The sequence below is a fragment of the Gopherus evgoodei genome, chromosome 2, assembly GCF_007399415.2.
Source record: "Gopherus evgoodei ecotype Sinaloan lineage chromosome 2, rGopEvg1_v1.p, whole genome shotgun sequence".
Taxonomy (NCBI): domain Eukaryota; kingdom Metazoa; phylum Chordata; order Testudines; family Testudinidae; genus Gopherus; species Gopherus evgoodei.
The window spans coordinates 235,305,682-235,333,597 of NC_044323.1; the positions used below are offsets into that span (position 1 = coordinate 235,305,682).

Genomic DNA, 27,916 nt, shown 5'->3' on the forward strand with positions numbered 1-27,916 from the left:
GATCAGAAGTTGCTATAATAACCAAGCTTAGGTTAAAACTGGGTAAAGAAAGAGCTTCAGGATTTCTTTATCACAAAAAATAAATGTAAACTTTCACCAGTGTTATATGACTTTAAAAAAAAAATATATATATATATATATATAGAGAGAGAGAGAGAGAGAGAGAAACAATGTAGGTATTTCTAACTTTTTTAATCCTTCTTTTATTTTCTACTAAGACATTAACAGTTTGACATATGTAAAACAAAAGAAAAAGGTAAAAATATTACACACCGCTGTCATTCAGCAATCATTATAACATGTCCTGGTACTGCAAGATTATTTTACCAACACACTGTGTGTGTGTATGTGTGTGTGTGTGCACACGCATGTACATATCTGAGAAAATTGTTAAAACACTTCCCACAGAGAGGGAAGTTATATATACTCACACAAATAATTTTTTTAAATAGATTTTTTATAAATGTAAATCAGACTTTTTCAAATGCATTTATCAATTATGGCTAGCTGGTATTTTACATAGTACTTTAAGTGCTGCAATTGTGCAGCCTTAGCTGGCTGTAATAACAATATTTTTAAGAGTTGAAAATTAAGATGTCCCATGGTAGTATGGTATGAAGAACTGCTAATTTGGAATCTGCATCATGAGGTTCAAAATACCAACACAATTAACACATTCATTGCACTTTTGAAACATATCTGCCATTTCAATACTCCCAGCTTTCTTACGAATTTCAGGCATCTAGTATACAACAAACTATCTCCTTTAGAAAACAAAACAATGTGTGCTTCATTCCAGACACAAATAATATCTCAAATGAAAGCAGGTTGTCTTCAACAGCAGGAAAAAATTCAGATGGTTGTAATTACTAAAGATTGTGTGTCCTGAGATGCAGGCATATAAATTAATTTCCTTTTTAATAAAAGTTATGCCATTACAGTTATACACAGGCCCTAAGGTAACTGGGTCTAAAATAAACAGAGAAATTCACAAAGGAAATGATAGATGAATTACATAGGAGTTGAATGCAAGTTTCAGTAAAAAATTCAAGTTCCTAAAATAATATATATAATCCTCTCAAAGGGCTTAAGCATTTCCTATCCATGATGATCTAAACAGACAAATTGAGGCAAAAAATAGAGTAAATGTTCTTTGTTATTAGTATTACTAATACTTGTTGGATAGCATGGCGGTGTCTGACAAAAAAAATTGAGATGACATCCACTAATTAATAATAATACTTAGCACTTATATAGTGCTTTTCATCTATAGTTCTCAGCAAGTAAGGATCATATCTCTATTTTACAGACAAGAAAACATGCACAAAAATGTCTTACACAGGGTCACTCAATTAATTCATAGGACAAGTCTAGAACAGAACCCAGATCTCTTGAGGCCTAGTCTCACAACCTAGCTGCTGGACCATACAGCTTGCCAGAAGTCTTCAATTTTCAGAAAGGCTTGCATTAAGCAATTTTTCAAGAACCAAACCAAATGTCACAGCAAATATTTCATATCCTTAATATTTCACAACAGGGTCAAAACTTAACTTTCCTAAAGTACATTTTCTCATGGATATGACAAAAGTACCACAGTTGTTAATAAAAAATGAGCCCTTAAGGAACAATATCATTTTGTTAAGTCATTAAATAGTTTAGTGTAATTTCTGTTAACTCCAAAATAAATACGTATATTGCCTAACTAACTGGAGACTCTCTGATATCAGTTGTTCCATAAGTCTTGGCACAAAAAAAATCCTATGTGCAATCAATCACTTATCACATCGTATTTTAGCCATTTCTTTCTTTTAAGCACTTGTACCCTCAAATGGATATAGCTTCAAGTTGTTTTTGTAGTATATTTATATTTCAGATAATCAATTTTTGAGTTTCTATATATTTTAGCACAGTGTGACCCCAATTCTGACTGAGGCTTGTGTGCTATAGCCCTACAAATAATCTACTTAACTACTAAGAAATGTACCCTGACTTTAAGTAACCGTGTAATCTAAAAATGAACATGTCACGTTAGCTTTGCCAAAGGGGAGGAAGAGGAACAAATATTAACCATTGTTAAAAGTTTATGTTCACTTGTGCTTTTTGAACCATGTAGATAAAATACTGATTAACATGTCAACATAATTAATTTACATCTCCTTAACAGAAATGCATTATTCTTACTTTGGAAGTATCTTTGATAACCAAAAAGAGGTTCTGTAATAACTAATAAAATAAAAAATCAAGGAGAGATAGAGATGATAAAACTTTAAAATAGAGATTCCCTCCTTATTCTGGACTACTTACTCTCATAAAATACCCACTGACATCAATATTCAATGAAATTGCTTGCATAAATAATTACTTACGTGAGCAAGTGTTGCAGGATTAAGATTTAATTTAGGCAAACAAAATAAACCTATCATATCAGAAGCTAAAGTTGGTGCAGATAATTTTCTGGAGCATAACATTTCTTGTAATCTTTACATTGCAAATATATAAGGATCAATTTTCCAGAATGCTCGGTATGCCGAACTAGGGCTAGATTTTCAAAAGAACTCTGCTCCTAAATTAAGTGACCAAGATTTTCAGAAATGCTTAGAACCCACCAGCGTTCTTTGCTGTCAAAGGGAACTGTGGACTTTGAAAATCTGGCTACATTAGTTAGTTGCTTAAATGGAAGATGGGTGCAGAGTCCTTTTGAAAATCTGGCTTTGTATTCTGAGTATCTAAGCAAGCATGTTTTCAGTTTGGCTAAATGCTGTTTGCAATCACTGATTAAGTATTACCAGTCTTAATCACTTCAGAAATTAGTGATGGGTAAATATACTGAGTAGTTGATACAACCCTTATTGTGGAACTTCAGAGCTAAATTCCATAATCTTAAATATTTTGCTATGTATATGAAATCTAAGAATTAATAATAGTGGTACTGCTGCTTTATATAACTAATGACCCCAGAGATACCATATACATATTGCTCGCAGATGTTGTCTTTGCAGTTTAACTCTTAAAATAATCCAGGAATATAGAAAGAAAATTTGAAAGCTGAACAGTCCATTTTCAATTCAATGTATATATTGAGATATAGTGCAGACATCAGCAACATAATTAATTCCTATGATGCATGATTCCTACATCTGTACCTCATTATTAACATACAAGTGTTTCTGAAACTCTTATTTTTGCAGACTTCAAATACCACATTCTTACCCAGAATCACTGCAAGTTGTGTTCTTCCTCTGTTGTGTTTATTTGCAAGAGGCTGCACTGTACTTGAGTTTATTATCCTATTGTGCAATATTGTGGCTGTTCAAACTATGAAATACTGCCTAGACATTGTTTTATAAATAGGGCCATACCAAATTCATGGCCATGAAAAATGCATCACAGACCATGAAATCTAGTTTTGTGTGCTTTTACCCTGTATTACTCAGATTTTAAGGGGGAAACCAGCGTTTCTCAAATTGGGGGTCCTGACCCAAAAGGAAGTTGTGGGGGGGGTCACAGGGTTATTTTAGGGGGATCATGGTATTTCCACCCTTACTTCTGTGCTGCCTTCAGAGCTGGGTGGCCAGTGAGTGGTGGCTGTTGGCCGGGCGCCTAAGTCTGAAATCAGCGCCCTACCAGCAGTAGTGCAGAAGTAAGAGTGGCAATACCATACCATGCTATCCTTACTTGTGCGCTGCTGCTGCTGGCGGTGGCTCTGCCTTCAGAGCTAGGCTCCTGGCTAGCAGCCACCGCTCTCCAGCTGCCCAGCTCTGAAGGCAGCGCTGACGCCAGCAGCAGCACAGAAGAGTAACAGTACTGCAACCTCCCCTAGAATAACCTTGCGCGCCCCTCCCCCAACTCCTTTTGGGGTTAGGATCCCTATAATTACAATACCATGAAATTTCAGATTTAATTCTTAAAATCCCATGACTGTGAAATTGCAAAATGGACTGTGAATTTGTTAGTGCCCTATTTCTAAATCAACAATCTCTTAGCTAGAATTTCAAAATGGACTGCACAATATTTTGTATTACAGCATATTGTCGAAACATGTCACAATGTATTATAAACTATAGTCCTAATGTAGTTGGGCAAAAAGTAGTCTTAAAAATTAGTAATTCAAGTACAAAACCTCAGAAAAGTTAGTGAACAGTTAAAACAGTGGTTCTCAACCATGGGCAGCACACAGGCCAGTTAGCACACAGCTGCAGCCCAGCTCAGCTGTGTGCTAAAGGCCGGACCACAGCAGAGCGCAAAAAAATAAAATAAAAATAAAAATAAAAAAAGCAATTACAGTATAGTATACAACTAAAAAATAAAGGGAATGTTAAATTGACACTGTAAGGAAACAATTTCTGTGCTTGTTTCATTTAAATTAAGATGGTTAAAAAAGCAGCATTTTTCTACTGCATAGAGAAGTTTCAAAGCTGTATTAAGTCTATGTTCAGTTGTAAACTTTTGAAAGAACCACCATAACATTTTGTTCAAGGTTATGAACATTTCAGAGTAACTAACAGACTTTCCCGAGGTGTTCTAACTCTGACATTCTACTGTAGACAAATAATCAGGTGAGTAAAAGCAGAGGCCATTCTACCACTTTGGCACTATCCAAATCAGAAAATATAATCAAAATGCACCTTCATCCCGGTTCAATGTGCTATTTACAGAAGCACATTTCCATTTTCCAGACAAAAGGATTCATTTAGAGCAGTGGTTCTCAACCTATTTACCATTGTGGGCCACATCCAATACTACCTGTATGGCCCTGAGGATGTCACATGGGCCGCAGGTCTGTGCTGACTGAGCTGAAATTGGCCCGCAGGCCGCAGATTCAGAACCACTGATGTAGGGGTAGTTGCTCCATTGCCAGGATTTAGTGTGCATTTAAACAGAGAGCTGCAAAGCAGCAGTAGTAGTTCTGGTGGGGCACCAGTGCATCCTTGAATAGTTCAGTAATCAGAGAACAGGACTGAAAGGTAGTTTAAGAAGATTTTTCTTTAATAAGGGCATGTACAGTAAAGGAGGTTAGCATCTTATCTATAATTCTGGCTAGTCTCTAATTGTTAAGACTTAGAAATACACTTTTCTCCTGTGCTATGGAGCTTATACAATGCAATAAAATACAGTACTCACAGGCTGGAAATATCTGAGCATATATTGAGAGACAGGAGAAATTTTGATGACTTCATAAAGAATTGGGATTTCAAATGGAATTCTCAACATAAAAGTCGATAAATTCATCTAACACCTCCGTTTAACACTAACTGAGGAAAATACTAGTTTGAATTGTTTGTATTTCTTAAATGCAATTTGTTTTCTAAAAATAAAAATAGATACCTGCTATTAAATGAAATGTGGTTGTGCAACAGAAATACAGGCCCAGATATACTGCACTGTGCTGTAAAAATTAAACTCCATGCATGATACCAGGGATTGAATTGTGTAATCTTTTAATTTGTAAATAAGTGATATGTCAAACAGAAGTGTGCAGGATCAAGATCACACATTTCTATACCAAAGAAAGATAACATGGGGCCATCAAGTCTAAACACACAAGGTTTTCCCATTTCAACCACTATTCTACTTAATTAAGTTAGAGACTAGCTCCCTAAATTTTTTGTAGCAGTTGGCCAGTTGTGTGTATATTCTGTTTAGTGTACATTTTATGATTCTCTGTGTTCCAGACTATGCCCATAAATGTGTTTATGTAAGATAGCTAGCAACTTGTTACTGTTGGGTAGCTTGGAGGGAACGAAACTGCACTGTGGCCTCAGTAAAAGCCAGGTCAGGAATAGCAATAGGGGACAAATGCCTCACCAAATATTAGCAAGTTACTGTTTCATTTCCTAAACAGTGCCAAGAGCCTTGCATGGGACACAGGCGAAGTGTGTGCTCAGTAAATGATGAAACAAATTATATAAATGAATAGTAGCTTAGATCTGTATATTTTTGTCAAATTTAGATGAATAAAAATTGCTACGATTTAGCAAAAACATTATAAAATAGCACCTGAACATCTAAAGTCTTTGAATATTATATGCAATAACTATTTGGCCTGATAATATGCAAGTGAAGTTTCAGTTCATTGCCATTTTAAACAGGCAGTTTAAATTCCTGAAACTAGGGTTTTAAAAAGTAATTATTAAAACTACTATATCATGTACACATGCTAAAATACAGAGGATTTCTGAAAAGGCTTTATTATACTAACATTTTACATAGATATTTGTACTATCACAAACATGAGATCAGCACTTACAGAGCAAATTCTCACTGATGACTTGAGTTGCATTTCCAAAGAGATATTTAGGATACAACTAAAGAAAAACCCATTTTCTAATGTTCCACGCTTAGTATTCTTATATTGTATTCTTTGTGTGTGATAAAGGTTGCATGCTAGAATGTAGAGTTTTGTGAGCTCTCGTATGAGAAACGTTGGGGAAAAAATTACTTTACCCAGTATCCCAATACACTTGCTGTATTTTTTTTTAAAGTTTTCTAAAAGGGACTACATACTGTGCAGCTCTGAGCACTGTGTCTGCTCCTGCCCAACCTACACCCAAACAGTGTTAGGTCACAGGGTAAGGCAACGAAGACACTGATGACTCACCATCTTGTGATCATTAAAGATCCTATGGCATTTTTTCCTATGGAGAAGAATTTATGCTGGTGCTTTCACTAAATTTTAAGTCAAGTAATTACTTTCTGCCTAAGCTACCCCTGAAGTTCTAATTAATTTCCTTTATTAAAATTTTGCTCTTAAACATTTGCTTCATTTTAACTTTAGAGGTGCCTGTATTTTCCTCATGAGTGACATAATTCCATTTTATAACTTATTTCTGTTTAAAGCATTACACAAATAATAGCTATTAAAAATTCCTAGACAAAAGACTGACATCAGGACATAGTTAAGGCTGAGAGTACGTATCAATTAAGTAAGGTATAAAGCTTTACAGCATGTTACATGAAGCATATTGTAAATTATCCCCAAAATAAACATTGTAAACACAGAAAATTCAGGATTAAGGATAAACTTAAAAGAAACCTAAACATCTCAAAGTATGGAAATACAGCATAAAGGCACCCAAACAAACAATTTAGCCCTGTAGTGACACCACATTATAAGCATACAATCATCATTGATGCATTTTAGTGTTTATAGTCCTAGATTAGATTAAATTGATTTTTCAAGACATAATTTTTCCTCTTTTTCCCCTATCATTCAACAAGTGTATGTGACAAGCAACAGAGGGAGGGGCTGGAAAAGGATAATGGTAATATTATATGGTTACATAAACCTATGTATAACTAGATGGCTTAACTGCAAATTTGTTATTTGACTACTCAGCTATGTCTTACATTTTCAATTACTGTTTGGGATTCTCAAAAAGTCAAAACACAAAATTTAAAAAGGCAACACATTAAAATGTAAAGAGGGACACACATTCAGCCCTCTTGCAGAAGCTTTGTTTCCTAATGGTGCCCCCTCACTTTAAATGCAAATTATGCACTCAGCAAAAATTGAGGTTTTGTGCATTTGCAAGAAGCCTCTGCTTTTCCTTGTTTTTTAAATCAAATCCACTTATTTTTAGTTAAGTACTTTAATAGACAGTGCACTAAGTACATACAGTACAAGAGTCTTCCAGAGAGAAATTGCATGGAGATCATCTCAAGCATGATAATCTATTCAGACTTAAAACTTTTGAATAAAGAAAGAGAAAAACTTCACAAAAGACTAATATTTCAACTGCACATCTTTCTCTGGATGTTTATTTTAGTTTTAGCATACACATTTTGTTTGCCACAATCTTCTTGTTCATAAGGAGGTTAATGACACTGTATTATACACATACAATAGGGTTACATCAAGGCTTTCAAACACTGAATTATTGGTCTTTCATAACTGCTGAGTTGTATGTAAAGAATAACTAAATTAATTTTATTTTCTATTCTCTATCTGGATGACATTAAGGCATCATGTACTAATAATTCTATCACTGCCCTAGCTTCCATTCAGTTGCCACTCTTTTTTCTATGAAAGACAGTAGGATATTAGCAAATAAATTCCACTGCATGGCTGCAAGATATTCTAACAATACATGAATGAGAATAGACCCTCCACTGAGTCAATCTGCAAAAATAAGCTATTAATGTTTCAATCAGAACTTTGTTTAAAAAACTAACCAAAAGGGATTCAAGGTTTTAAAATGAAAAGAAGAGCTGGGAAAGCATATTAAAATTATGTTCTTAACAAAAATGGAATTTCTTAAATTAGCTTTGTCGTCTCTCTAAACTAGATGAATTAGAAGAATTATTCTGGGGAAACAGCAAAAAATAAAAGCTAGAAACAAGTGTTTACAAAAAAAATCACTTCCTCATTTTTATTTTTTTTATTGCAGATTGATAACAGATATAAATACTAAAGAGCAGCATCTAATAACAGTCACATTTATTTTTCTTGTGAAACAATTATCCAAAATGGTGGTTTTATGATAGAGAACAAAGTTTACAATAAATTTCAGAACCATCTGTTCTTTAAAACTGGGCAAAAAGGTGGGAAAGATGATTTAAAATACTACAAATTAGCAGAATAATTATCCATTCTTACTTTAACTCCAAAACTGAACATGTCCAAAAGACAGACATAACCAGTACTTTTTCAGCCTTGGAGATGCGTATCAGCTGGCGATGCGCTTCAAGCAATATTAATTTGATTAAACAGTTTATCCTTAATAACCTGAGACATCAATCCATGTATAGCTTCTATGGTGGTCTTGCAACTGGAAAACAAGCATAAATTCAACATTGGCTAAACACCGAACTGTCATTGTATTATAAGTTATTCAGCTGTCTCAGGAGTTCGGGGTGCCCATAACCCCATGAATCTTCACAACTGTCCAGATATGAAAAGTCACAGCAATTTAGTTGCTGTTGCCAAAAGCTATTTGTTATCTAAAAAGGTAAACTGACAAGCTCTTTACATGTCAAGAACCAATTTCAGACAGTACTCTTTGTCCAACAGTTTAGGACATTAACCTAAAATACAAGAAACTGAATTCAATCCATTATTTTAGGTTTTAATTTAACTATAGTAAAGGAAATATAAAACCTTGAACTCATGTAATAGAAAATCAGTTCCAGTACTTAATTTCCCAAATACACTTACTTTTTTTTTTAGCATGTTCTGCTAATGGTTTTAGCATAACAAAACAAAGACACCATCCTCATTCACTTCTAAAAGAGTTATAGTCTATATTTGATCAGTCAAATCCCTGTAAAATTAGAAAGGAAAGAATCCACAGTACTTCACTGAAGCCGTGTCACTGAAGTGACACAGTGGATTGAAAAAGTTAAATGTTCTTTTTTGTGACCCGCAAGAACTTATTCACTCTAGATTCTAATAGCTTTTTAAGCTTGTTAATCAAAATGCTATGAAAATATGAAAGGACAGTAACTATGCCATAACCTATAATGACCACACCGTACAATAAGTGGTGGAGCAGCCATCACGCTTGCTCGAGGAAGAAATTTGAGAGGCATGGTGTGATTTTTACAGCAACTTTAGAGCAGGTTAGCATGGGGACACTGATCCATCCTCTCCCACTAGGTGACCAGAAAAGAGGGGATACTATATAGGGCCATGGTCCAGATTAGCCAAAGTGTTGTTTTTTTCTACCTTCCCCACAGCAGTTGGCATGGAGGGGGAGAAAGGGCACCTTATTTGGGGAAAACATGGAACAGAAGTTAGGCTACGATGTCAGAACTCATTATGTAAATACGGGGTGGATGTCCAGTGCAGGTACTGTGTAGGGAATGGACACAGTGGTCAGATAAAATGGATTTGTGAAAGATTTAAAAGAGGTATTAGTTAAAGGAGCAGAAATGGGGGGCTCCTATGACTGGCACGGCTGGAAGCAACCCCCTTGCTTTTATAGCCCCCACAACCCACATTCGAGAGAGAGAGAGTGTGTGTCTGTGTGTGTGTTCCCACCCGTGGGTTGGCTGGGGACCAGGATGGAAAGGGGAGGGTTGACAGAAGCCCCCAGATATATATGAAAATGATCATAGAATTACCTGAACTTTTATCTGCCGGGTACTCCCAGACTGTTAAGTTGTGTTCTAATTAAAGCACATCCAGTGCCTCCTGTCCTCCTTCCAGCATAGCTGGACAATGATGAGTTCTAGGAACACTTATTTGGAGTAAATTACTTGAAATGCTTCCTTCTTACTACACAATACAGGATGACATTTCATAGTTTGTAAAGCATCACTGTTCAACAGTTATATAGTGCCATAGATATACTTTATATGTAACCATATTGGAGATTAAATCAAGTGGTAAAAAAAAACTAATTTGGCAACTGATAAAAGCTAATGAAAAAGCAACAGGTGATCACCGAAGAGCTTCACAGCCTGAAAAGGAGGTTGGATAATTCTTTAACCAAACATAGGAGCCCTTTCCCATTCCGTTCCTTTAGCAAGCACCTCCTTTTTAAGTTCTTTACCAGGCCATCCATCTGGCTACTGGATGTCTTCTCCATGTAGCAACCTGCACTGGACATCTGCCCCACACTTACAAAATGAGTTGTGATATACAGCCTAACCCCCCTTTTCTCTTCACCATAATAAGCCAATATGGTTGTGAAGGAAAAATTCCTTCCCAGCGTCCCTAAAAAGGAGCAACTAGCACAACACCCACAGCAGGTCCTAATCAATATGATATTTGTCACCTTGAGGAGAGGCAGAGTGGGTGCTGCCTTGCTTGCTGCGTGGAGAAAAGTCTTCTAACCTGCCTTTTTAAAAACTGTCCGCACTTACGTTCCCAGATGAATCAGTGTCGTGCACACTCACCCCCACCTGCCCTTTTTGCAGCAGCTTCTGACCTCCTTCCTCTTCCTATCCTATCCTCCTACCCCTCTTCCAGCAAGCCAGGACAATGTCAACCCCCACCCTGCCACCCCCATTTCAGATGCATCACAGTCATTTGTGGAAGGAAGTGTTTCATGCAAAAGATGGGAAAAGGCAAGTCCTCAGTTTTTTAAAAGACTAACCACATGGTTTAGACAGAACTGTAAAATGCTGTATAGAGAGATGGCAAAAGTCCTTAATGTATACATTGATGACTTGTATATCTCTCCTCTTTCCCATTGTTGGAACCCACTTGCAAAAATAAAAAATGCAATGCTCAACCTATGCTAGCCTTTTGCATTTGACAAATTTCCTATATTTTGAATGGACTTTAACAGATATTTTTGATTAAAAACAGATCAATTAGAAATACAGAATTGGTTAACAACTTTAGTGGAGCGAACACAGAAGGTTGAAATGTCATTTTTATGATGCTCACCAAAGAAATGCCATGCTGAAAGCAGGTCAAAGGTCCCTAGCATCTTGTCTGGATGCTTCAGAAGACACAAAAGATTTACAAAACATAATAAACCCAAAAGGGATTTCTTCATGGCTTCAGTTAATAAATAGTTTACTCACTGTAATAAATACAAAAATTGTAATTGCCCTTGTGATGGAAATAAGAGGTATTTCTATATTTTAATTTCTAAATTACAGTAGTGTATTTTTCACTTTGACTCCTCCAAAATGCTTAGAAACTGGAGAATAACTCCCTACAGGTCATAGTTTAAAGTACGTGAACTTAGGGTTTAAAACAGAATAGCATTTCTTACAAAAGAGAATCCAGACATGTATTATCTCACCTGTCCCTTGTTGCTTTAGCAAGTTTGTCTTCTGATTTTCTATCATGTGTCTCTAAACCCAACATGAAACTCCCTCGGCCCAGCTGGGCTTCTGACTGTTCTAACTTTTCAGACAAATCAAAGATTTGGCCAGTTGTGTAGTCAGCATTCTGTTGGAACAAAATACCATTAAATGTATTATAGATAGAGCTGTAAGTCATGCTGGTATTTATGCACAAAATACACAAGTAAGCAACCTCACAAACTACCTTTAAGTCTAAGAAGTGCTGGGCTTAGCTTGGCAGACTAGTTGGAGCTCAACAGATTATACACTGATCTACATCTTGGAGCACCACACACGGTGGGATATGGAGTATCTCCAAATTCATTGCAAGCTGAACAATTGAATTTAGAATCAATGGTGGCAGCAGAAGATGGAGCCCATCACAGACACAGCAAAATCTTGACTTCATCACTAACGTGTGAGGATGCACTGACATTTCCTGCTCAACATGTAGCATCCTCCAAAATGATGGAAGCTCTCCTACTTGTCCCTCCTAAGTCTGCTCCTTGTCTGGTATTTCTTCCTACAGCTCACAGGAATATATAACTACATGTCAACAGACTATGCTCCTATGGACTGCAGGAAGTGTTCAGTTTTCACAAATTAAAGTATTCAACCAAAGCCATATTAGCATTGCTCTCTGTTCAATTTATGCAACCTCACTGAGAATAATGGATATTATTCTGCTCTAATTTACAAACTATGCAATCCAACTGAATACAACAGACTAGCACAAGTATTACTGTGGGCAGAATCTTTTACTAGACATGAAGTGCAAGCTGGAAAAAGCAAAGTTTGACTTTCAAATCCCTATTCAAATTTGCAGGACTGGAAGTTAGGAAAGAAAAATATTTTTATTTGCAAATGCAGCAAATTTGATTTGGAATAATCAAGAGAATAGGGAGCCTCACAGTATCATTTTACAGAGTTGCTTTACAGAGTAAAAACACATATTAAAGACTGTGTGCATTCTATCCCTGTGACTAAAATAATCACTGTGCGTTGGATTTTTATTGAAGAGAGTAAATGAGATTTTAATCCAAAGTAAACAAGTATGTTTATAACAGAAATACAATGAATGCAATGGACGGTAGTTATCTAATGGTCAAGTCACAATTCCTACTTGAGGCACATGGTTACAACAAAAAAAGTCCCTTTTTAAAGATACTAAGTATGGTTTAAAAGGAGTTGTTATAATAAAATTAGTAACACCACCAATAATATCTAGCCTATATATCTGGTAACCTTTAATGGATACTAATTACTACTGTAAGGGGATACTAAATATTATGAGGGTACATTTAGTAAGAGGATACTAAATGTTATGAGGGTTTAAAAAATAGATTTAACTGAAACTCATCTTAGACAATGAGAATAAACTAGTTAGCTTCACTTTCTGGTTATCAAACAGTAAAAACAGAAGAATGTTTACAGAAAGGTTTTATTTATATAAATCAAAACTTTCCTCTATTATTTGGTTTTGTAAAACCTGATGCACAGAATGTAAATCTGGAGTCAAAATTACTCAACAGTGTCCCATTAAGCAATTTGCAGCGGAGATCCCTGCTTCTAGCACCAAGGAGTGAGAGGTACCTGCACTCTTAAAGGATATGCTATTCTACTTACAGTAAGCAAACTAGAAGAACTGAGTGTGTTCACCCAATATTTGTTCCACAATAGTTCAAGCAATTTACGATCCAAAGATGATTTGAAGTAGGAGACCTCTAAAGCATAATACCTATTTAAAAAAAAAAATCAAATTTTTCAAAGTTAGCTACCAGTCAAAGATTTTACAATCAAATCCTCATGATCATAGGCATTTGAAAAGGAATAAACAGAAAGTAAATGCATTTCTCAAAAATGCGAAGACTAATAGAACACCGATGTGACAAATTACACAATGTTTTAAGGTCCAACAGTAACACACATTAAGATCTACACCATCTTCCAAGAACGTTTCTCTGAGGGATTTCCCTCCTGTGTCTAATGTATGAAGTTTTAATAGTTATAACTAACCAAATGCTGTTTTCTTCATCTGCTTACTTTCTGTTGTAACACATCATCTTTGGGGTCAGCTACTGTCCTTTCAATAGTGTTTGTATAGTGCATATTACAAAGAGGCCCTGATCCTGCTTTGGACCTTTCGATGCTATCATAAAATTAGTATAATTTTGATATAAAAGTAAACTGAAATACTGCTGATCTAGTGGAATGTGATAAGTGGCAATGTTGGATAGTGGTAAGCTTAACAAAGAGCCTATTTATCCTTTGTTATGTATCTTACGTGTTAAGACGACAAATTTTCCTGATATTACAGAATTCACAACAAAGGAATAAGGAAGGTAAGCTATCCCGTTTTGTTTTAAATACATGATTCCTATTACATCTTACAAGGCAGCAGTACATGTTGCACCTTCTCTGCTGCTCAGATATTCATTATACTGAAAGTAAAAAATACAAAGTTCTGTATCTTTAAAAAATACTTATTTCTTCCATTAAGCTGTTTTATAAATACAGATGTATATAGAAAGCCTTGCCAATTGAAGAACATATCCCCTTTCCTATTAGTGGGAATTCATCTTAAATGTGTAAATCAAAAGGAACCCTCCTGCTCTCCCTAGCTCATGCCTTCTACAGATTATCTCTTTTGATGTACTCATTCTGAAGAGCTTGCAAAATGGATTGAGGCCTCCAGGAAGAGAAAGATAAATCAGATTTGTAAAGGAACAAAAAGGCTGCAATAGGACCAGGGGAGAAAAGAGATCTGTACATTTGTTTTTAAGTTATGTTACAATTTTTCAAACATCTGTTACAAGCAATTCTCAGAAGGCTGTTGGAGGATGTGATGCTCCTGAAACAAGAAATTTCATGTAGGATTTAATAAAAAGAGAACCTGACACAACCATAAGGTAATCTTCACTTTAAGCTATGCAAGAACATTTCTATCGAGGTCCTAAAAGGTCATACTGGGAGTTGGAACATGAGGTACAATTTTTTGGGGTATCAGAGAAGTGAAGTTAAGTTAAACGATTGCTGGGCTTCCTGTTCTTGCGTGACTACTACAGCATTTACATGGTTTTATTTTGATGCAGCTATAACTACCACTTATACGTTATCCAATTAAAATCACTAAAACATTATTTTAAAAAAAAATATTGCCTGTCTTTCCTTGTCACTGCACAGTTATTTTTGAATAATTTAAATTAAATTATTTAAATGGCACAGATCCACTAATCCATTAGCAATGATATATTAACCCTGGTCTTGGGAGAACTGTTTGGTAAAACAACCATATTAGGAAAAATGCACTTATAAGTGAAATCTAATGCTGACCAATTCAACCACATAAACGAGCTAGAAAGCCAAAATAATAAGAGTTTTTTACAAAAATTGATTAATTAAACTTTATATTGTTGTGATGCAGAGAAAGATCCTCACTTTAGAGAAAAATTAGGCACAAAGGTGAATTTCCCAAGGAAATCTGTGACAGAATCAAAATTAGATCCCTGATCTCCCAATTCCCAGGCCTGTGCTATAATCATCTGACAAATAAATCGGTGAATAAACTAGTAAAAATAAAGAAAAATGATGGCCAATTTAAAATATCACGGAAGAACATACGTGTGTGTGTCTGTTAGGTCATATATCTACAAATATACAATTGAAGACTATTGTAAAATGTAAATTAACATGCCAAATATAATTCCTTTTAAAAAATTAAATGGCAAAAGGAGAAACATTTGCAAAAGTTTCACATTTGTAAATTTACAAGCTAAATGCTTTTCCAACATTAATTGAGGTGCTTATCATTAGGAATTGACACTTTAATTAAGAGAGATGGCATTTGGTATAATACACAAAACCTATTTAGCATTTCCTCAAAGACAACCTCTCAACTAAGTACTGTAATAGAATAGCAGCCATAGATGAGGTAAAAGTGCACCCACTGAGACTGATGTATAGATTCATGGCTGAGAAGTGTTGGAATGCAGTCACTCCCCGGGGCAGGGGGTGGTGGTGGTGGTGGTGGGGAATTGGACATGTGTATAAGATTATAAAGCAGTAGCTCTGCTTTTCTACCCAGTGCCCACTGGCACTGCCAGCATACCAGGACCCAAACACAGAAGCTCATTATTAAGGTAGGAAAGAGAAGCCTAGAGAAACTATCACTAAAACCAGAATTACAAACCCTAGTACAAATACTAGTTGGTGGAAACAACTATTCTAATCTTCTGTGGTACAAATAATTCATTCACATTGCAGGAGAAGGAACATTAGAGACACCGCGGTGTTAGCAACTCATCACCCAACAGGCTAAAGCATAGTGTCCGCAATTTCAACCCTTCCTCTTTTTTCATGGCTATCTTCCACTGGGGAAGATTGAAATCCTCTTCCGTAAATCTTTCCATGTAACTTCAAGAAAGATAATGACTTCAAACAGATACTAACTAGCTCTCTGAGAGCTAGACTATTATGGTAATTATTACATTTTTCATAAAATTGAAAAATTCCATTTATCTGCGAACAGATTAAAAATGGTAATGGTAAATTTAAAGAAAAAATCTAACGCAATAGAAATGCACAAACAATCACACTTGATCTAGAAGGTTTGCTTTATAATGAATAGTCAGAATGACTAGCAGTTAAGTGTTTGCCAGGGATTTCTACTTTGATGGTAATGCAAATATTTATTAATAGTTACCAGTTGAGATTTTTATAGAGCTTTATTTTTTTTAAGTGCATAGTCTTCAAGTTGTTAGTTTGGAAATGGGAAAAGTGTTCTTTTTTTTTTTGATTAATATGACAGGAAAGCCTCGAAAGACTATATATATTGCCAATAATGCAATTTCCCACAACTCTCCAGAGTTTTAACTATCTGTCCCTTTGGAGTCCAGCCCTTCATCAACATATGAATCATTCAGCATGTAACTCATTAATTCTAGCGAGAGTTGTATGCATAAGTACAAAATGCACCAAAGAGATAATTTGCTCTCCCAAGTGAATGGGTTTTAAGTAACATTTTACATCAGACATAATAAACTAACAATATGAATTTGATAATTATTTTGAACACTGATTCTGAGTTCAAGAGCTCTCAAACTGGGGTTGCAAACTTCAGTTGGGTCATGAGGACAGGTATGGAGCAAAAATTGCTAAAACCAAATGACCTCTAGGATTAAAAGAAAGCAAACTAACAGGAGAGGAGAAGCAGCTCTTTTTTCCTGCCTCTTTTGATGCTATCAGCCCATTCTCCTTGCAGCAGCTCCTCTTTCCAACCCTACTACACTCTGCTCCAGAGAAGCTATGCTCGAGGATGGCAAGATGCTAGCTGCATTGACCCAGCTGCTCACAGCATTCATCTGGCTCACTGAAGCAGTGGTCCCCAAACCACCTCCCTGCTGAATGACAGCTAGCAACACTTCTCTATAAAGCTAGCAGCCGAAGAAAACAAAGGCTTGTAGTATTTGGGTCACTGCAAGAAACCATGGCATTTAGGGCCATGGTAGAAGGTGGAGAAAGATTGAGACTTTCTTCTTATGATTCAGATAATAGTTCATGAGTTACTTACTGTTTACAGTGTACACCAAAGTCTTCTATTTTATTAAGTGGAATAGTCTGGTATTCTGAAGGACCTTCATCTGGAGGCTTAAAGCCCTGAAAAGTTAAACAAACAGCAATCACGACAGTAAGTGGAAAAGTAGTAGATACATTTCTTCATGCAAAAGAAAGAAGTCATTTTAAGTCTACTTGCAAATGCTGTTCAAGTTCCCAATAAAGACAACAACTTCCATAGGGAAAACAGATGGCCCAGCAGACTTATGGATTCTGGAATCTTCTCTCTTGATCCCTGGTTCATCTGGCCTGGGTTAATAGTCATTAGTATTTGACTGATGTGCAGAAGTGTGTAGGAAGTAAGTTGCTGATCTCAGACCAGTTCTCACTGGGCAGATATCCCCACCAGAAGTGGCCATATCGTATTCTCTTAGGGCAATGATGGAAGGGGCATGGAGGCCAGACTACTCACTTCATCCCTAGAAATGACTGCGCCGGAACAGGGTTGACAAAAACTAGCACAGTAGTGAGATGAACCCTGCACTACTATTGCCCACCTTGTACCTATCCCAGAACTTCAGTCTCCAATTTAGTCAATAGCAGCCTTCACAACCACTGAACTGGCAAATACCACCCACCTGAATCATTTCCATTCGTCCTCTTAAAACATCCTGCTAAAATGCACGTCTAATTGTGATTTGGTTTAGAAGTTCAAGTTAAATTTCTTCTTCCTGTTTAGTGCACTGAAAGTATTTATATGAGATTTTTTCGGTTCGTAGATGAGTATTTCTTGTTGTCAGAACTTATTTATTTTTGTTTAGAAAAATAGTCTATGCAGATCTGCTGTTCATTTGTAACAAAAAGGTACTGCATGAATGAAATGGGGAATTTTTCACACATATTTTTACAATTACAAGGTGATGCCGGATTGGAGTATTCCATAACATAATAATGTTTCTATTTTCTTATAATAGGATCCACTAGCCCAGATTCTCATGTCCAAACAGAGTCCTTTTGACTTCACCTGTACTCTGCATGAGCATAAAGGTCCATGCTAACAAATCACATTGCAGAAGTAGGCCCCAATCCTGCAAAAACATGCTTAATTTCATACCCCGTGAGCAATCCTACTGATGCCAACAGAACTACTCATAGTACATAAGAATGTGTGTAAGTCTTTGAGGGATTAGGGGTTTAACTGGAATTCAAGGCGGTGTAATGATACTTGATTATATATCAACTAAGTTATACTTTTATTTCTCTATCATTGATAGAAAAATTTAGATTTCAGCTTTAAATAATTTCAAGTTAAAGTAAGTATCTTAAGCTTGATATGTTATTATTTGCAGCTTAAAATTTCCATTTCAAAATGTGGTAGTTTATTTTTTGTTTTATCCTGTGAATCTGTAAACATTTCTTTGAAAAGACTGTCAAAAATAAAAGTAAAAAAATGAGGAGTACTTGTGGCACCTTAGAGACTAATAAATTTATTTGGTCAAGTTTTCATGGGCTAAAACCCACTTCACTGGATGCATGTATGAGATTTTGACTCTTGCTTTTCTCAAAGCAATCGCAATATAGATTCCCAGGTTTAAAAATATGTGCAGCCAAAAGCTGATTTTTGAACTGTGAAGGCATAGATTTACTATTTCTTCTTCCCTATAACAGTCCAAATTCTTATAGATCTATGCCACAGAAACTTTAGAAGTAGCACAACTATATTTAACTGCTGTAATTATGTTGCAGTTCCAATATCTAAAAATACATGTAATACAACAGGGAATAAAACTCTGTGGAAAGAAGACTATAATTCCACCTCTCTAAACACAAACAACATATAAAGAAGACTATTTAAGTATAAAAATACCCAGATTTATTATTTACATCTGTTAGTAATGCAGTGGAATCCTGAAACAGGAATCAGATTATTTACCAATGTTATTTTTCTTCTAAGAGACATACATAATATGATGATATTTTAATACTTATTGTAAGTTAGAAAAAAATTACATCTTTTGCTGAAAAAGGAAGATACAGAATATAAAAAAGGAAAAATAGGTCAGATTATGTGCTTTTCAGTCTTAACAGTGACTCTTAAAAATGTGATCCATGCATTTAGTTATATACAGTTTAATAACCTTGATAATAACCATATACTTTTTTTAACTTTAACTTTTACCTTGGGATATGTTCTAAAAGCGCCAAGATTTACTTTTCCTGCAGATATCGTTCTTGTTGGATCGATCTGTAAAAATATAGGTGATTTTTGATATATGCAGGTGGCATGCTTATTGATCTATTTTAACTTTATAGTTATTACACTGAATCACTGTAACTTGAAAAGTTGCATTATGTTCTGCAATAAAGCACAGTACTTTTGTAATTGACATCAATTTATAAGGAGTACTCATGAAAAGAAAGTGGAACATCAACAGCTGCCTATTAATCCCACTTCTCTACATTAACAGAATGGGCAATATCAGTTTCAGCAAATCCTGTACTAGTTTGTGTGACAAAAATGTTATCATCTGTCAGTCAATACATTGGTGATACTTATTGCTTTTAATTTTAACCCCCGCAATAAATTAAGGATGGAAAAGACCTATTAGATCATCTAATCTATTCGGGGGATAGGGCAGGAGGATAATGCAGGATTATTCTCTACAATCTATTTACTAGTGCATTGGCCAGTTTCATTTTACTAGCAAAACTGAAGAGGCTTCCAACATTTCCTTGGGAGACTATGCCACAACATAATAGATCTTAGTGTCCAGAAGTTTTTTCTAATATTTGATCTATACTTTTCTAATGTAATCCCACAATTTTAGTTAGACTGCCAACTATTCCTTAAATAATTTCATTCTTTTGTTGGTGTTTACACTCTTTAGTAGAGCAAGTGATTATGTAAGTTGTTGTTTAAACCAAAGGCTAAATTTGTATTTCAATTGTGACCTGCAGTCCTCAGGGGTTGGAGGGCCCAGTGAATTTCCTCAGAATATATAAAAAAAGAATTTTGTACAACTCTCTGATGTCATGTCAGTGACTTCATGTTATATAAGGAATACCACAGTTTTGTGAGCAATTTTGCCTGGTGTTCCTTACTACAGAAGGTTGAGAGAATCACAGAACTAGAGTTTTTAGGTCTAAGGCAGAAGGCTCAGTGTGGGCTATTCAATTCTTTGATGAAATAACAAGCATGATTTCTAATCTAAGATTAGAGAAAAGATTTTAACAGACTACACCTGGAATGATGAAGCGAATGAAAGCTCTCCAGTCCTAGTGAACAAATTTGTTTGTATACCATTGTCTTGACTTTCTCTTTAGCCCAGAAAGCTTGGCAAAGGAGATATACTGATCTGAAGCCTGGATTCTAACCCCCCCCCCCATAAAAAAAATACTATCAGAAGGTTATTTAACAGTATATAGAGGGAGATAGATAGATAAAAACTACAAATAAATATTTTCACCTCAACACAAAGATATTAAGTTATTGCACCATTCTGTCAGTCTATGGAATGCTTAACTAATAAACTTCTAATACTTACAACCACTGCCACAAATGGTTCCTGAAATTGCTGGTTAAGCATCTGAGTACTGACATCAATCCCTGAAAGCCAGCAACCATAGCCAGGGTGGCTGTGGTACCAGCCAATTGCATTTTCTAGACGACCAACCTAATGAAGTGAAGGGGAAAAATACATATAGTTAAAAGTCTCTGCACATAAAGAAAGTGACAGATGCCCTCTTTTGGGCTTTTAGCATACTGCAGATACATTATGGGGAAGAAAAAATGCAAGTATCTACCTGCACTACTATGCCAAGTTTCAAAACCCATGTTTATTAAATAACCTAAACCTTCTCTGGTTAAAATGTTTTTAGAAGTCATATGGCACAAAGTTATAACTACACTGATACTAACAACTTAAATTCCTGGCATCCAACAATTGGTTTTTCCAACATGCAATATCAGAGGTGCATTCTTTTGGATTTATACAGGACAACCAGTTCTGCCGAATATAGACCTTGTAACAAGAAACTCAAATCACTAAAATAATAATACAAGACAGAACACAGTGTCTGATTTGCATCCATTGTAATCAATGGATGTTTAGCCACCAGCTTTAAACAGAAGCAGGATCTCGCTTAAAATAAAAGCATCTTTTACTTGCTTTACGGTTTACATGCTTAATAGATACAGATAGAAGAATAGATCATTTACACACCACTACATTCTTCCGAGAGAGTAATACTTTTTGATCTTATTAACCCTACAGGTGAGATCTGATTAAATGAACACAGAAGTCAATGTCTCCATCTGATATAAGGGGACACTGTGAACTTGCTATCAGTTAATTTAAAAAAACAGAACTATTTTCAGATATCACAGGTTGACCCTCTCTAGTCCGGCACCCTCGGGACCTTACCGGTTCCAAACCAGAGAATTTGCTGAACCATGGGAGGTAAATGCAGAATGCCAGCGGATCTCCACAGGCACTGGAAGAAGAGGTGCAGGCGTGCTGCAGCACCCCCAGGCTTTGCACCCAGCATGGCCCCTCGCCCAGGGTCCTGGCCCCTCACCTGGGGTCCCAGGCACCGGCCCCAGGTCTTCCCCCATCCTCCTGGAGACTGAACGCTGCGGATCAGCTTTTCACAGCACTCCAGATGCTCTGGGAGGGAGGAGGAGGAGTTGGTAAGCCCAGGGCCACCAGCGTGTGAGAGGCATGGGGGGGGGAAGGGGAGCTTGACACCAGGGGATGCTCCGCACCAATTTTTCCCAGTGGGTTCTCCAGCCCCGGAGCACCCATGGAGTTGGCACCTGTGCCAGACCACAGATGTTGCTGGACGAAGGAGTGCCGGATTAGAGATGTTCAACCTGTACTGAAAACATCCCTCAACCAGGGCCTATGAAAGAGTATGCACATGAGCTCCTCATTGAACAGTGAATGAAAATGAAGTCATCATAGTAATGCATGAAACTAATAGCAAAAGTGACCATCAACAAAATTAAGAAGCTGATTACATATCAAAGTGCTCAACAGCACAAAGTAAAAAGACTGCAGAAAAAATGTCTTTCCCACTCTGTTAGAAGTAACCTGTAAGATTATAAACAACTTGGCACAAATTTTTCAGATGAAAATGTAATGTTCACATTAGCTAGATCACTGTAACAAACAAATATACATAATACTAATATTTTTCAGATACACATGCATGTATTATTGACAAAGCAAGCTAGATTAAAAGAAATCTCAAAATCACCTGCTTAAAATGGGATAGGGAGGTACCTAAAACAGTCTGAATAAGCATAAAGTTATATTTAAGATGATAATAGCATTCCGCAATTTTGTTGAGAAACCACAACTTTTAAAACACACCACAACCTGTTATAGTTGCTGCAAATTTGCGTGATACTGCAAGCTACTCACTCAAATTTAACCCAGATGCCCCTCTGTCATGACCCAATAATAGTGCTGGGTTTACAGTGGTGCCATGGAGCCAGGCCCATGCTCAGAAGGGTCCTTGGCCTGCTCTGCTTTGCACTGTGCCCTGAGACCCCGTCAAACCGCTGGCTTCCCCCACCTGCCCACTTGCTCCTCTCGGCCTGCCGGCCAAGGACTCCTCTTCACCCCCAGCCCCACCCGCTGGCTTCGCTCTGCCCCCTGGCCAGACCTCAGTGCACCTCAAGCTCCGGGCAGTCTCTACTTCCCATGGGACCCCACCTGTCTCCCTGGAGCTGAGCTGCCTGGTACTGGTGCAGAAGCCTGGCCAGTCTCGGCCAGTTGGGGACGGGGGAACAGTGTGGGGGGCTTGGCTGGGCCCCTCCAGACAAGTGGGTCCTGAGGGAGGATGGCTGCGGCAGGCCCTAACCTGGCTGATCGCACCACTCCTGAGGGGCCAGAGAAATTCCCTGCCCCAGGACCTGCACTGGTAGCACAGCATGGCAGACAGTTGCCTCCCAGCAAGGCTGGTGAATCAGCCAGGAGGCAGGGCGTGAGGAAGGAGAGCCTGGGCATGCGGGGCTATTCAGGGGCAGGGAAGATCTGTGTGTGCTGGGGCACTTGTGAGGCTGTAGTCAGGGTTGCTGGGCAGGGATGATGATGTGCAGGGCATTGTGCATTTATGGCAAGGTTGGGTGGGGACTGAGTATAGTGGGTCTGGGCGGGGCTCTGCCCATAGGGAATTGGAGGGCTGTTCCAGTGTTGGGCGGGGGGGGGGCTCTGTGGTGTGGCATGGGCCCACTCCTGGGGGGAAGGGGCATGCTGGCAGCATGGGGCTGGATGGGCCACTGTGCATCCGGCAACTGCCAGTTTGTAAATAGTGCCCTTGCACTGGGCTGGGCGGAGCAGGGCCGCCCACGTCAGGCCATGCTCCTGGCCAGCCACTCAATCCAGGGACCGACCTCCCCCCCCCCCCCATGCTCCATTGCCTCTATGGGGGCCCACAGATATGTTTGGCACTGTGCCCACAAAGGGTTAATCTGGCCTTCCCAACAGGAGGTGGATGAAAGAGGCAGGGCCGGGCACACACATGGATTGGGGCAGAGATCCCTGGGGGGCTCACCCCACAGGTGCAATTCCACCTCCACCCAGTGGTATGGGCTAGGCCTAACAAACACCAGCAGCAGCTCCCGTGTGACCTAGAAGAATTCACCTCCTGCGGCTGCCTAGTGAGTAGGGCTTGTACTTCCCACAGGGCCCTGTGCCCCAGGAGAGGGTAGCCTGGGTGGTGCCAGCCCCCACATGGCCTCCAGGGGTCTCTGAGCTGGGACTGGTTCTAGTGTCCTGGGGAAAGCCCACTACCCAGGGACAGGAGAAATGGGGGTGGGAGGTATCCAGCTCATTGGAGGGCAAAGGACCCTACTGCCAACTCAACAACCGTTTCTATTTTTGGGTTTTTTGTTTTAATGGTATTTGAACTGGCCATACCAAAACAGCAAATTACTAAAAATATAACTGTGGCTGTAAAAAAGTTGTAATTTTTTAAAACAAAAATGACCTATAGTGTGCATGCTCTTTTCTCATATATTATAATCTAATCCAGGGGTAGGCAACCTGCGACACGCAAGCTGATTTTCAGTGGCACTCACACTGCCTGGGTCCTGACCACCAGTGGGGGGCTCTGCATTTTATTTTAATTTTAAATGAAGCTTCTTAAACATTTTAAAAACCTTATTTACTTTACATACAACAATAGTTTAGTTATATTATAGATTTATAGAAAGAGACCTTCTAAAAGCATTAAAATGTATTACTGCCATGCAAAACCTTAAATTAGAGTGAATAAATGAAGACTCAGCACACCACTTCTGACAGGTTTCTGATCTCTGATCTAATTCAATTGGCAATTTATACTGAAATTTATAAGTAAACAAAGTGTAAATATAGCAGGAATTCCATAAGAATTCCCTAATCCTGCAATCTGAGCTGCATCACTAACTTTAGGAGAACTCTGCAAAAATGAAATGATCTGCCCAATCACATCAGATATATTTAATATAGTAAAACTTTTTAAGTAGAGACAGGGCCTTATTAAAACTAATTAAACCAGGAGAACTGGATGGGATATAATGCTCATTCTGCACCACAGGACTATCAAGCTTTCAGTAGACGATTAAAATAAAATAAGTATATGATGTGGTAGATGAATGTAAGAGCAGCTCCAACCTGGGACAAGCATTCTAGATCTACCAGAGATTAAAGCTCCAATTCTGTCTGCAGTGACCCTACTGGAAGATCAGGGCCTAAATGTGAATGTAACATGGGAACTTTGTATGGTGGAGGAAAGAACTATTTCACAGTTGTTAATCCTTCCTTCTTGACTCAAACATTCATAGCTTATAAAGTGCAATTACTAGTAAACAGCATTGACAACTATATACTTCTTTATTTTTATTTTTTCTTCCCAAATGAATTTTGGGGTTTTTTTGATGGAAAACAAAAAGATTATCCAAAAAGAATAAGCAGATAAAACAACACTATACCTATTACATATATGCTACATAGCAACCAGATAAGACAGTTGTAAAATACAAAGATTTAATGCTTGACACTAACTTTTAATTTTATGCCACAAATAATTGTGTTAAATTTGTGAATAAGTTCCTTTGCTATTCCATTCTTGAGCAACCGACTGCACCCATATAAACATTTCCTAGGTGATGAGCACAAATGTAAAGGAAATTACACTCAATTAATTGGTGACCTAACTCTGAATTTAAACTCAGATCTACAAAGGTGAAAGAACACTGCAATATTTAAATATGATAAACAAAGACATTAAACATACATGAGAAAAAAAAAAAAGAGAACTATCAACTTTTTATTGGTCCTGATCTTGTGCATGTATATCCTGCTGACGGAAACTTTATAAAAAACCTACACAGACTATCTCAAAACCTAGTGTAAATTACAACACTATTTGTTGTTACTGTAGTGCCAATAGAAAGTCATAGTTCTCTTTATTTACCTGTTTTGCATTTTCTATGTATGCAGCCATATATTCATATGCAGCAGCCTGAGCATTGACTCGAGTTTCAGTGCCTTCTACCGGTAAAGCAAAGCTGTCCATGATAATCATGGTTTCCCCATCCACTTTCCCAAGCATCAGCCCCATCACTTCCAGATTGCCCCCAGACCGGGCATGCATGACCATCTTCAGCAGGGCCAAGGCGGAGATCTTGCAGTATCTGAAGTAGTGGTTGCTGCAAGAAAAAAAACGGAGAGATGCTAGCAAGAAGCCAAGTATCTGACCTAAACAGACACAGGAAACGCATGCAAAATACAGGTGAAGAAGGTTTATTACAACAGAGGCCCGTCTCAACCCTCTCCCACCCCGGAATCGCTCCTTGGTTCATGACCCAAAGTTCCCCGGTGGCCCTCCCTGCTCCCCCGCTGCCTTCCCACCTATCCCCCCTTGCAGCCCCGCTGCCTCTCCAGGCCACCGCCACCTCGCCCCCATTTATCCTGAACTCCCTCCCGGGGCCTCGCGTCCCAGGCCCACCCCGCTCCGTGCCCGGGTATCCCGGCTCCTCACCCCCGGTCCCGGCCCCGCCCAGCCAGGCCCAGCCCCGGCCCCGGCCCCGGCTCTCACTCCTTGGTCCAGGGCTTGGCCGCCAGGATCTCCTGCTGCTGCTTGCGGTCGTACTTGTAAATCTCGTCGATGCTCTGCGCCTCCTGCATGTTGTTGGCCAGTTCCCAGCTCTTCTGCGCCATCCCGCTCCCGGAGGCGCCGGCCGCCGCCATCCCCCCCACCGCCCGACCCGGCCGCCGCGCAAACCAAGTGCCCCGCGGGAGAAGGGGGAGAGCCCAGCCCCGGAATGTCCTAGAGCAGCCGAGGGGAGGGTCGGGAATGGTACATTCCGCAGGGCCTGAGACACCCCGGTTAGCGCGCCCTCTAGCGACCAGCCTCAGAAGTGCCGCCCGAGCTCTGCTCAGAGAACCTCGCACGGCTGCCAGCGGGGTGATGTGGGTACGCAGGTGCGCTCATGTATTCAGACATGCAGGACTGGTGTTCGCGCACGCATGTGCAACACAGGGATATTCAAATCTGGAAATTAAGAGTTAGGACCTGGGATCAAGAGTTGCTAAATCTCACGATTTTATCGTGAGTCTCCTGGTATTTAGTGTAAAAAGTGGAAGCAGAGAGGCTAACCTGACAAAAAAATATTGATAAGAGTTCTCATTCTTGATTTTCACTCCCACTTTTTTTTTTATAACAAACTGCACCCACAACCCTCCCCCTCATAAATCACAATTGTGAAAACACTGCAATGGTAGTTCTTTTACAAAAGTTTTGCCATAATTTTTCTGTTCATTGTCAGAGAGGCCAGTGATTACTATGCCTCCCCTTCTACAGTCACATACCTGTGATCATCTAGACCAGAGATTATTAAATATTCCATCAAACTATCTGACTATGTTTTTTTTCTGACAATTTTCCTCCAAACTTTTATACTCTGGAGGTACCCTTTAATTTTAAATTAAAGTAATTTTACTGATGGCTGAGAGCCCTGTGTATGAACTCTGTGTGAGGAGGGGAGATTCTGCCTATGGGGAATCCCAGAGGGTATGGCCTTCTGTGTGTTGGCCCTGTACATTTGTGAGGGAAAGGAGAGTTCTCTGTGCATGTGATCTTTCTCTCTCCCTCTGTGTGGTGTGTATGGGAGATGGGGGTGTCTGTGGGAGGAATCACTGTATGAATGTGGGGGGAAGATAGGGTAACCAAACGGCAAGTGTGAAAAATCGGGACGGGGGTGGAGGGTGCCTATATAAGACAAAGCCCCAAATATCGAGACTGTCTCTATAAAAATCGAGACATCTGGTCACCCTACGGGAAGAGGCCAGAAGTCCTTTGTATGAGATATCTGTTTGTGGGATGCTTGTGTATGTTGGCAGGAGGGGCTCCTTTGTGTATAGGCTGTCTGTGGGATTTATGTGGATGGAGAGGAAAGGGGTCCTCTGTGTATGGGGTGTGGTCTCCCGCGGAGCAGGGCCTGGCTCCCTGTCCATGAGCAAAGAGAGACAGCCCCGCACAGGGAGTCCAGCCCCGGCTCCCACGCACCAGGGGGCGCTGTTCGTAGCGGCGAAGGCGCGGCCCCGGCTGCTGCAGGTCTCCGGAGGAG

The 27,916-nt window shown here is 38.6% G+C and overlaps 1 protein-coding gene across 5 annotated transcripts; it reads right to left on the reverse strand.

Moving 5' to 3' along the window:
• Positions 1-6,812: 6,812 nt before the first annotated feature.
• On the reverse strand, positions 6,813-26,570 carry COPS5 (COP9 signalosome subunit 5). 5 transcript variants are annotated; one of them, XM_030553231.1, is made up of 8 exons: positions 26,440-26,570; positions 25,762-25,996; positions 20,841-20,969; positions 19,475-19,540; positions 17,312-17,397; positions 13,369-13,480; positions 11,700-11,848; positions 6,813-8,768 (listed from the first exon to the last, which is right to left on the reverse strand). In XM_030553231.1, the coding sequence occupies exons 1-8, from the start codon at positions 26,535-26,537 to the stop codon at positions 8,684-8,686; spliced, it is 960 nt and encodes a 319-aa protein (XP_030409091.1). In that variant the 5' UTR covers positions 26,538-26,570; the 3' UTR covers positions 6,813-8,683. The 5 variants fall into 5 exon arrangements, with proteins under 5 accessions (XP_030409091.1, XP_030409090.1, XP_030409094.1 ...); XM_030553230.1 differs by having other exon boundaries at positions 26,386-26,570; XM_030553234.1 differs by lacking the exon at positions 26,440-26,570 and adding an exon at positions 26,329-26,391.
• Positions 26,571-27,916: the final 1,346 nt, after the last annotated feature.

Coding starts and splice junctions, on each gene's coding strand:
- COPS5 (XM_030553230.1), bottom strand. CDS start 26,537: ATGGCGGCGGCCGGCGCCTCCGGGAGCGGGATGGCGCAGAAGAGCTGG. Junction 17,398..19,474: donor CTTTTAGAACATATCCCAAG/GTAAAAGTTAAA, acceptor TTAACTTTTCAG/GGCTTTAAGCCTCCAGATGA. Junction 13,481..17,311: donor TTTGGTGTACACTGTAAACA/GTAAGTAACTCA, acceptor TTTTTTAAATAG/GTATTATGCTTTAGAGGTCT.